The sequence below is a fragment of the Apteryx rowi genome, unplaced genomic scaffold (assembly GCF_003343035.1).
Source record: "Apteryx rowi isolate R43461 unplaced genomic scaffold, aptRow1 scaffold_261, whole genome shotgun sequence".
Taxonomy (NCBI): domain Eukaryota; kingdom Metazoa; phylum Chordata; class Aves; order Apterygiformes; family Apterygidae; genus Apteryx; species Apteryx rowi.
In genome coordinates, this window is record NW_020448986.1 from 1027406 (window position 1) to 1038705 (window position 11300).

The 11300-nt window shown below is 37.4% G+C and overlaps 1 protein-coding gene across 1 annotated transcript in view; it reads right to left on the reverse strand.

Annotated features, from left to right (window-relative positions):
* The window catches only part of MAGI2 (membrane associated guanylate kinase, WW and PDZ domain containing 2), a 307050-nt gene extending 296379 nt beyond the window's left edge, over positions 1–10671 (reverse strand). The window contains exons 1-2 of the mRNA XM_026067739.1: positions 10647–10671; positions 9964–10083 (exon numbers count right to left, since the gene is read on the reverse strand). Of these exons, the coding sequence (XP_025923524.1) occupies positions 9964–10083; positions 10647–10671 (145 nt within the window). The remainder of the gene's footprint in view (positions 1–9963; positions 10084–10646) is intronic.
* Between the last annotated feature and the right edge of the window lie 629 nt (positions 10672–11300).

Here is an 11300-nt window from a genome sequence, read left to right on the forward strand (position 1 = left end):
GGTGCCCAACTGGTTAGGTGACTTTGCATGGAAAAGGCTGAGGTACCCAATGCCTTCATTGCCTTAGCAATGTCTGCTGCTCCCAGGCCTTTCAGGTCTCAATTTGGTGGCAAAGTCTGGCAGAGAGAAGTACTGCCCATGGTAGAGAATGATCCACTTAGGGCTAGCTATATCAGCTGGACATATTCAAGTCGACAGGACTGGACAGGCTGCATCTGAAGGTGCTGAGGAAGCTGGCTTGATGTTAATGTGAGACTATTCTGTATGTCTGAAAAGTAGTGGTGATTAAGGGAGAAAAGGCTAGAGAAGTCAATTGTTAAAACTATCTTCAAAAAGAGCAAGATGGATCTGGGAAACTACCAGATCACTAGCCTCACTTCAGTCCTGGGAAAATCATGGAGCATGTTCTCATGGAAGTGATCTTCAGGTACTAAGGTGATCAGGAACAGGCAGTGCAGATTTACTTGACCAACCTGATTGCTTTGTATGATGCAACAGCTTTCTCTGTGGATGAGGGGAAAGCAGTGGCTGACCTTCACCTTGACTCTAAAAAGGCTTTTAACACAGCCTCCTAGCAGCCAAGTTGGGGAGATACTGATGCAGAATCAGAGCAAAGGCTATTTTGTGTATGTACCTTCACTCTCCATTGCTGCAGGTAACTATGGCATACAGTAATCTCTGATGGATGACTTTTGATAGTTTTCTTACTTTATAGCACCATTCAGGCTGCTGGATATTTAGTAGAGCGGGCAATGCAAATTGCAGTTCATATTCTGTAGCCATAATTATGGTTCCATGAACACATCCTCATAAAGAAAAATCCTTTGCTTCATAGGGAGATGTTGATAGAAAAGTATTACAGAAGGTCGAGTACACCTTGTCATTTGAAAACAAAATTCAATATTTTGGAAAATTCTGAGGTTGACAAAATGGAAAGACAATGGGGAGTTCCTTAATGTGAGTTAAGAAGTATCTCCCAAAGACCTTTTGGACTACAGTTTATGGTATCTAGCAGAGCACTGTTTGCTACAGAAGGTGATCTTTCTTCAGCTGAAACAGAATAATGTGGTATATCACAATTACGAATGTGTGGTGCCCAAGAGGATATAATATCCAGAGGAACTTCAGATGGATGTAATAGCTTGATAAATACACGTAAACTGGATATAATGAATATTGAGTGTTTTCAATAACATATTCAAAAATGGAGAACTCTGTAACTGAGCATTGTAGCTAAACACTTCTCTGAAGCAATGACACATCATTATGATTTGTAATTTGAGATGTTAAAGTCTTTAACATCTTTTGTAATGCCTACAGACAAATGTGCCTTATCAGTGCTATTGCCTTTATTCCCTTTCAAGCTCAGGCTGTACAGCATTTAACACTAATACAATCTGCATTTAAACTAACACAGCACAATATATACTGCAGCTGAAGTTCAGTTAGAATTGTATCTATAATGCCCATATTAACTGGTTGTGATCTGCCTTATATAAAAAACAGGAAAACCTAATATGTTGCATAGAGAGCATTTGTAAAAACTATGTTGAAGTAGGCAATGCTATAGTACAGCCTTTAATTAATCTCTCTACTAGTGCAGGAATGTTTCTACTAATAACTATTTTAAAACTTCCTAAAGGATGGAACTTCGATCTCCTCCTCTGGAGGTTAGTCTAACATTTAATCCACATCATTATATGAAAATTTGTTCCCAATATTAAATCCAACTGTTCATCTTTTTCAGATACATCACATTAGCCCTGGTTACATATTTGCCCAACTTTCAATAATCTTTATTCATCCGTGGGTTTCAGACATTTTAAATTCTCTAAGCTTCTCAATCATTAGCCAACAAAGCTGTATCTGATGAGTTCTCTAAATTTATTCCCTGCCGCCCTCCTGGTAATTTGCATTACTTTTGTCTGGACACTTCAGTTTGTTAATACATTTCTGGTAGTGACTGCACAGAATTGTAAGGAATGGGGCATGTCTCGAGCTGAGCTGAGACATGTTCAACTCAGCTCAGGAAAAAGGATGAATCAGTTGAAGTCATTTCTTGATTGTTCTGATGCTGAGACCCCTTTGGTGCTGATCTAGGTATTGATATAAAATAAAGTACATTGAAACTTGTTTCAGTGGGCCTGTTTGAGCAGAAAGACTTTATGGAGCTCAGAAACTCACACAATCAGTGCTCTGTGCCACTTGTTCTTGCCCTCCATCCTGCAGAACCCTGGAAACACACACAAGCAAAGAAAAGTGTTGTGTGCCTGGGCAACCCACTTGTGGCTGATTTCTTCAGCTGATGCAATGTAAAGCAACCCTGAACTGGCAATAGATTGCTGCTTCTAGTAGCCACAGAATCCCAACAGAAGAAAATAAATTAGATGAATTGAATGTCCATGCACACTTCTGCTGAGCTACACAGTGTTACCCAGCAGAAATATGGGCTCTACCAAGCCATGTGTGACATTGGCTAACCTCTGGCCTTGTGCCCAACACAACTGGTTGAAAGAAGCAATGTGCAGTGATTCAGTTAGGGCCTCAGCCAGCACCCTGGGATGATCAGAAATGCTGCTCTGGCTACCTAACACCCTGTACGCAGGCAGCAGAGCTGTCTGGCAGGTGAGGCAGGGAGTTCAGCTTTGCAACAGGCTGCATCATGGCCCAATCCCAATCACAACCTACTCAATACATGCACAGATCAAGTCTACCCCTACCTGTCCTTGGTACAACCACTTTCTGGGCAGGGAATGTGAGCAGAAGGATGCTTCTAGATACAAAGGGAACTGCTTCGGCTATTGGTTTCCTTTCAGCTGAACCCAGTTAGGAGCCAGGGGGAAGCCAGTGCTTTCTCTCATTTCTCTGGAAGTGCATAGGAGTAAGGAGCCCTCGCGCCTTTTCGTTAGGATGCTATCTGTTTAAAGGCAGAGCAGTCCCACTCTTCTAATTTCATGTGACTGAATCTGCTATGGAGCAGAGTATAGTAGATCATAGTCGCATAATACCATTTCCTGGCTGCTTGTGGGTCTGGGTTTCACCTATACTGACCTACATGGTCCTGGTGCCATATTTTCATGTTGGCATGTGATGAACATCTGTACTTCATCTTTCCTTATCATCATTGCTTATGTTCTTGTAGTAGACCCAAACTGATTATATTGTAAATATTCCTGAAAGAATAATATTCACCTGTTGATATGGTCTGCAGTCTCAGGTATCTCTAAGCTTTCCCTGACCAGCAGCTTTGCTGCAGTGTGACCATTCTGCTGTGGAGAGACAGTGACCTGCTGCAGGACCCATGCTGGGGAGGGAACTACAAGGCTTGCTCCAGAAGAGAGAGAAGAGCCTGAGTGGCAGGAGTGAGAGGACTATATTAGGAAGGACCCTCACCTAGCAGCCTCAACAACAGGAACCAAGCAGCATCAAAACAGGTTAGTATTTTGACACCACCAGTGTGCTTGTCTGTGAGTGCTAGCTAAGACAGAGGGCTGAATTCCTAAGACAGAAACACCACACAACATGAATGCCAATTATCAAAACAATCAGCATTTATACAGCCTCCAATTCAGGACACAGAGGAAAGACACAATCTGTCACACTATTGCTGTATTTCAGAAAGTTAAAAAAGGCATTGCACAAGTCATTATGAAACTCACCCTTTATATTTCAATACTATAATTTTAAAAAGCAGCTCTGCTTTTCTTACAAAAAATGAAATCATATTTATTGAATTTTGATTCCTTACTACTTCCCCTAGAAAATGACAGAATATTTAAATAAACTTTAAAAGAAGAACCAAATGTGATGTTTAATGCCTCAAAATGCATTAACAAAAGCAGACAGGATTACTTATATATTCTGATACACCCACTGGCATTACATTTTTGAGCTTCTGTGCATTTACATTTTTGAGGGCTATGCTTCCCTCTTTATTTTTTTAGAAAATAAATCAACAGTGCTTTGCACTTCATATTTAATGATGAAAATGAGATTCAGCTCCTTCTTCTGCCTCAAGGATGAGGGGGAGAAACAACAAAGTCCATAAAATCACACCAATACAGAATTAGACCCGGAAGTCACTGACTGTATTTAAGAAAGATTTATTCTCTTATATTTTGACCTAAATGGTGACATATACACATTTACACTTTCTCTGGATATGATGATGAGAAGTATTGCCATGGGAGGTACCACTTTGAGAAGCACTTTCAATGGGAATCTGATCCTCACTATAAAGTGTCTCATTCTATTTCTCCATGCCCTTGAAGCACTTTCTGCTCTTAAAAGATATGGCTTTTGAAAGACTACTTATATTTTTATGTATACCCATCTTCCCTTATAATCCCTTTGCTTCCCATTTTAAATCAGAATATTTCATTAACTACTGTGTTTAGGTCTTAAGAAGGTAGCATTTTATTATCTTTATTTTGTTTCATTTCCCATCTAATCCTTTACTGTAGAGTGCTCAGAATGTTCTGCTCGTGAGGGAATGCTGTATAGAATAAGTGGTGCAAATTTTGAATTCCTTACAGCTTTCTACATGGCAAAATGGAATCAAAGCCACTGGAATCAAACATCACCTCTTTATAAAACCATTGTCACCACAATGCAGAAGTTGAAAACTCTATGCCTTTGTGGAGCAGTCCTTAACTCATACTTCAAATCTGCAAGATAGTAAAATTAGATATCTACTAAAAGACATTAGCTGAACAGAAAGTTCTACCCTGAATTTTGCCTCTGCACAGGTTAAATTTGGCTTGGGAGATGGCTGTCAGTGAAGGCCTATGCAAAACTTAGTGTTTCCTTGGCAAGATGTTGGTTTTTAGGACCCTCTACACCTCTCAGATGAATGGACTCAAAATACCTCCTGGTGCCGCCTATTTGCCAGTGTGTGGGAAGGGAGCCAGCGCCAAGACCTCAGCTTCAACCCCCATTCACTTTCCCAGGAGAGCTGAATAATGATGATACAGCTAAACACATGTAATCTAACCCTTTAAAACTGTTCCTACAACAACTGAAAGTTTTGTTTCCTCAGATACACAAGAAATACAGAACATTCAGGTTTCACTGAAGGAATATATTCACCCATTTTTTTAAAGGACTTATTAATTCAGAGTTCTGGATTAATAAGGAAATTTCAGCTAACACTCAGCCTTCTGCCATATAATACTAAACCAGTCAGAAAATATGGGTGAAATCCGATCTCCATTTAAGCCAATTGGAATTTTACCACTGACTTCAGTGGACTTCAGTGGGCCCAAGAAAAGTCCATGATCGTGTAAGCCGTTACATAGTTTCAGCTAGCTTTGAATCTTAAGCAGTGGCTTAACACATAACTTGGGATAATTCCAAACAATCAAACAAATGATAAAAAGTGGATTTTTCATAACATTAATGTCACAGTAACTAAAAAGATTGCTTTTCATGGGATAAAGTTAAGAGCTATTCTTATATTGATAGCAAATTATGAGTGTTTGCTAAAACAATTTTATAGAGGTTTTCAGAAGTAAACAAAAACTGGCTAAAAAAAGAGTTCTACATGGTACGTTGTTGTGCTGGTTAAATTCACTTAATTTCATAATTTTGCCACATCCTTTACAGATATGAAGAAACTTTTCTACGTTTGGATTTCCTATAGAATTCCACACTGCTAAAATCCCTCTTGCTGTTGTATATTTGAAACACATTTATGTTCTTACAGATAATCAACAACATGTTGCTTTTTCATAAAGTATTTATACATTGAACAATTCCTGTTATTTCTAGTACTGCTACTGTATATTTTACTTTTAAAAGGTAATTCTACTCATAACATGCAGGGCTCTTCAGCTCTTATTAATGCTTCATAATGATGTCTTACAAGCAATAACTTTCAATCAAGTGCTTATCATATCTGTTTTTTATGAAAAAAATATTGAAGCTGTTACATTTTTCTTTATAAGCATCAGTATTCTTACCCAACATATATTTTAAATACATTTTCAGTCTACTGATATGCTGCACTGGCTAAGAAGTTTTGCTGATCTAATAAGGAGATGGGAATGGTCTATGAAGTCAGTGATCCATGAACTAAGTTTCCATACAATTTTTGACATATCAGAGAGGTGACAGTACACTGAGTCAACCCTTCTATTTGAGAAGTGGTGAAAGACAGAACACACATATATAGAGTTTGTCTTTTTATTGCAGTTACGTTTTTCTGTATTTTATTGATTAGTTCATATTATGACAATTCAAAGACCATCTATAAATCTGGCCATATGGGACTTCCTTCCAGAACTGGAAAAGGAACTTGGACTATTTTGCTGGGAGATGTCCTTCTGTGTTACATCAGTCTGCTTAAGAGACGAGTGGCTTTTATTCTGTGCAGAAACACTTCCTCCTCTGTTACAAAGATGTCATTATTTTACCTTACCCAATATCTGTGTCAGAAATATGTTTTATTTCCAAACGTTATCATTCTGAGCCAAATCATGACTTCTTGGATCAGTAGAGTAAATTGGAGTTTTGCTAAGGAAAAACGAAGTAAAAATCTTCAGAATTTGTTTGAGCTGTTATAAAGAGATCTCTAAACAAGTGAATTTGGGGTACATCAAGAAACACCCTCTGCCCCAAGTAGGAATGCATTGGTAGAATTCACTGGAACTTTATTACAAATTCAGAACTTGGAAACAATCTCACTGAACTCAATGTGACTTGGACCATTAAGTTCAGTGGGAGCGGAAGCAAGACTTCTACAATTTATTCTTTCAGCTTTATCACAGGAGACGTACAAAACATGCAGCAACCGTTTATGTAGCTTGTATGTTTAAAAGAATCCTTATCTATAAAGACAGCTTGGTCTTTCCAGCGGTTGCTCAAAAAGATATAAAAAGATATAAATACAAAAGATATATAGTCAGGGGGTTGCCATACTGAGATTAAGTAAAAATAATATTTGCAAGATTGGTAAAAAATGAAGTTTGTACTGTTTTTATTATGAACATACTACTGCTTTTATACAACACTTTGGAATGTTGCAGTCATTTACAGTTGTCACAAAAGTAGTAGACAAAGGCATATCTCACAGCCTGAGTAGTGAAGAAGTTACAGAGCATCCTATTTTTAATTCTGAAGCTTTTGTAACTTAAAATCTATTTTAAAACTCAAAAAACAGTGTGTGCTTCAGAAGAAAGGAGTATATAGTATTGTCAGAGAAGCATTCTCTGAAAATATACACTGGTTTCACTTTTAGTCTATATCCTGCTACGGATGAAATCATGACTATTATTCGCTTGCAACAGAACAAAAGTTCCTAACTAGATTCATTGGGTATTTTTCTCATAGTAATATTAACCTATCCCCCACTCCTAACAACACTGAATACTTTACTGAACAATACAAAGAGTATGTATCAGGTAAGTCTCCACTTGGCCTCTTTCTCCTTTGCATTACTGAGATGTTTCTGATTCTCCTTGGAATTCATACAGCAGAAGGTAAATTGACTAAATCAATCCTTATATTCAAGAAGTGGTGAAAGCCAACACCCGCATCTACAAAGAGTTTGTCTTTTTATCTCAGGTTAATGAGAAGTCCCTTGTTTTAAACATTTTCCTGTTAGAGACAAACGGATACATACTGACCACAGCTAGAAAGTCAGATTGGACTGACTCAACCGAACTACAGAAACATAACTAAATATAGAATGATCTTTTCAAGGAAAAAAAAAGTGCAAACCAATCTTTTAACCCTGAGAATCATTAAAAAGAAGTCTGATTTTTCTTAGAAACCTAATGACCAGTGCTGATAAGGAGAGACAATACATCTCTTTGAACAAACATGATCACATGAGTTGTTGATCTAGGGAAGGATTCTAAAATCATCTTCTCAAGGGGATGAGGGGATTGGAAATCTCTTTGCCCTGGTGGGTACAACTGTCGTAAGCAAAGACAATCACTGAAGACTTAGCACGCTCAGGAAAGTTTGGGACTGAATACCAAAATTCTTCCCTGAGGAAGGTACTACAGTCATGAGGGATAACAGGTGAATGGGGCATATCGCTTAGGTAAGTAAGGATATTGCCAGAAGTCTCTATATGGGAACAGCAAATACACCATCCATAAACCAGCTATATTTTCTCATACACTGTTATCTGCCATAATGTACAGGTAGATAATACATTATCTACTATTTCTCAGAACGCACATCTGCTGACTGGGAAGCCTGGGCATCAAAGACAGGATCTGCGCAGAAATTGCTTTGTTGAGTTTATTTCAGTTTGCCTTTGGTTTATGACTTTTTGACTTCAGTGAACTTGTCATCTGTGATCAGAGAATGATGTGACGGATATTGTGTAGTTATGACTTTGGCCCTTTCTTCTTAAGAAGGCTTAAGGAGTTATGTAGCCTTCCCCAACCAACATTTCACCTTGCTGTCCACTCAGCTCTGGTAGCTGGTATTAAAAGACACATCTCAGTATCCCCCAAGGGACATAACAACATTGTGAATTAATTTAAACTAGCAGTTCAATCTCTACAAACTTGCGACAATCAAATGAAATTACATGGTCAAGCAATGACAGACTTGTACTATACTTATGCTCTTTCAAACACCTAAGTTAACAAAAAGACTTTTTCAAGGAAGGCTTAATATACATTGAAAGTCAGATAAATGTAAAAGTGTGGTGTTGACTTTGCATTAATGTTTATCTGACTTTTTCCACTAGGTGTCAGACTGTGGGGAAAAAGGAGGAAAGGAAAAGAAGATATATTTTCCTGTTATTGACCTTCTTTAATGGAAATCTTCGTTGTTACAATGGCTGTATTGATACAACTCTTCATGAAAATTTATTTACTTTCCAATGGGTACTTTGTGCTGATTAGGTGAGAAAGGATTACCTTCTTTCCTGCTATTTATAACACAGCTAATGATTTTCTTTGGTGCAAATAGCTCCTTATTTATCTTCAGATGCTTTCCTTGATAGGGACAAAGTCAGGACCAAAAGGTCTTCATTACTTTTTCTGTTACAAAATAAAAATACGGGGCTGTTTCCCATAAATGATCCTATTCACCCAGGTATTCTTATATGCATTGGTCATATTTTTCATATAAAAGGTGTTGCCCGCAATTTTGCTTTCAAGATTAAGATAATAATAAAAAGATCCATCCATTATTCAGTTATCTTAAATACTAGTGTATTTCTAAGAAGAATGTGGCTTTAAAAAGTGTAGCACAGTTTCTGGTTTTATTTCAATGACACGCTGTGTAACTGCCCTTCAGTTCACAGTAGTTCAACTTCCAGGATAGCTATGTTTTGGAAAATGTTGGAAATCAGATGAATGATCAGGTAGTTCTCTTCTCCCTCCTATTCCGCACTAGGGTGCTAGCTCTTTGCCCCATAAACACACATTTTCCAATACAGCCATTAGGACAGTCCCTATTGCTTTGTCATATTACAAAATTAATGAATTCATTTCAATAATTTTTCAAAGCCCTTAAGACACGATAACACAAAATCTTCTTGTTTTACCTTTATAGTGCTGTTTCAACCTCTGATATTACACTGGTATTTGCAGGAACACTGTGTACCACAGTATTTAGAAGAAAAGCATCAGCCTTAAAATTTATTTCTGTTGTAGACTTTGCTTTGTCCTATGCTAGAAATGCAATTATTTCCTTAAATTTTGTGGAAATTTCCTCAAGTATTTGGCATAAGGAACTAGTGTTTCTTTCCTATAACTGCAACGTATTATTCTGTTTCTCTTAGCCAGTCTAATACACTAAAATTACAATCAAACCATCTGCATTTAGCTTTTAAATATGAAAATATTTTCATCATTGCCATCTGGCTCTTCACAAATTTCTGATAACAGTAGCAATGACATATTTGTAATGGGATGTCCCAATGCAATTCTATAAATTTAGAAAAAAAAAAAACATAATGGAAACACGAGACAGATTTAGCAGTAAAAGTGTGCTTACCTTCATATGTTCCACTTTCTAAGAGAGCACCACTTTTCTCCAATTCCATAAAATCTTCAACTGTGATGAAAATATAGTCCACACCAGGGACTTCTCCCTCCTTATGTGGCCTTGTGGTGCCTATTAATAAATGGAAAGACACAGTCAAGCACAAGAACTAAATGTAGAACAATCTTTTGGAACATTTTGGAGAATTTACAGAGTAAACTAAATGTTTATACAACATATCATATGGCATATCCTCCTTTTGAGGATGTCTTTCAAAAGCATATAGCTACATCTGTTGAAGCTGAGGTTTATCAGACACATCTATAAGGATGGGCTAGATGTTATTTGGGCTCAAGATTATCTAGCCTAACTAATGAAAATGCATCATACTGCTATTCTTTTATTCTGTGACCCTCACTGAGATGAGGCATTTGTATGTAACATTAGTCTTTCTTTGATGTGTATTTTCTATGGCTCCAAACAAAGTTTTGTCTACAAATATTCTGCTCCATGCTCTTTTACACATTTATTTATTACATAGAATAATAAATCTATGAGTAAATTTGTAAGGGTTATATTCACACAGCTCATTTCAGTGCCTAAAGTGGACTCAGATGCCATGATAAATGGTTAGGCTTAAGTGAGTGAGTGATTCAGATCTGCTAACCATGCTGGCAGACTGCAAAGGTGCTTACATTTAGTTATTGCCTCTATTGTCATCTCTGGATGACAAAATTCCATAAATGCCAACACACAGTATTTCATACACATCCAGAAGTGGCTTCCCCTTGGCTAGGAGAAGTTCAGATGTTAACACAGAAGCATCTAAATTTGACCAAAGTTCCCAGAGTGGCCCAATTTATTGAGTTCAGCTATCCCTACTTTGACTGAAAGCATGAAATACATCTCAAAACTACATTTGGAAATGAGAAACCAGGCTTTTAGGTCCTCCTCAGCCTCAGAGTGTTTGAAACATCTTAATCAATCAATTCTTTATCAATACTGTAGTGATTACATCACACTTCTTGGGTTTGGTTTCAAGATTATTGACACTGGGAACTACCTAAAAAATAGGTCTTTCTTCACCTTCCTGGACAAATGTTTTAACATTACGATATTGTGCAAAAGGATGCTGCCTCTTTCTTAGTTATTCACCCGCTACCTTAAACACTGCATTGTGAATCCCATATTATGCACTATTGATTCAGGCATCTATTCAGGTCACCTATCATAGGACTTACTTCATATACTTTTTGATGTCTATTATGCAGACTTATGCATTTAAACCTGATGAGTCATCTTGCATGAGATTCAGTGGGAAATTAAGAAAACTAAGTGTAGTCATCTAC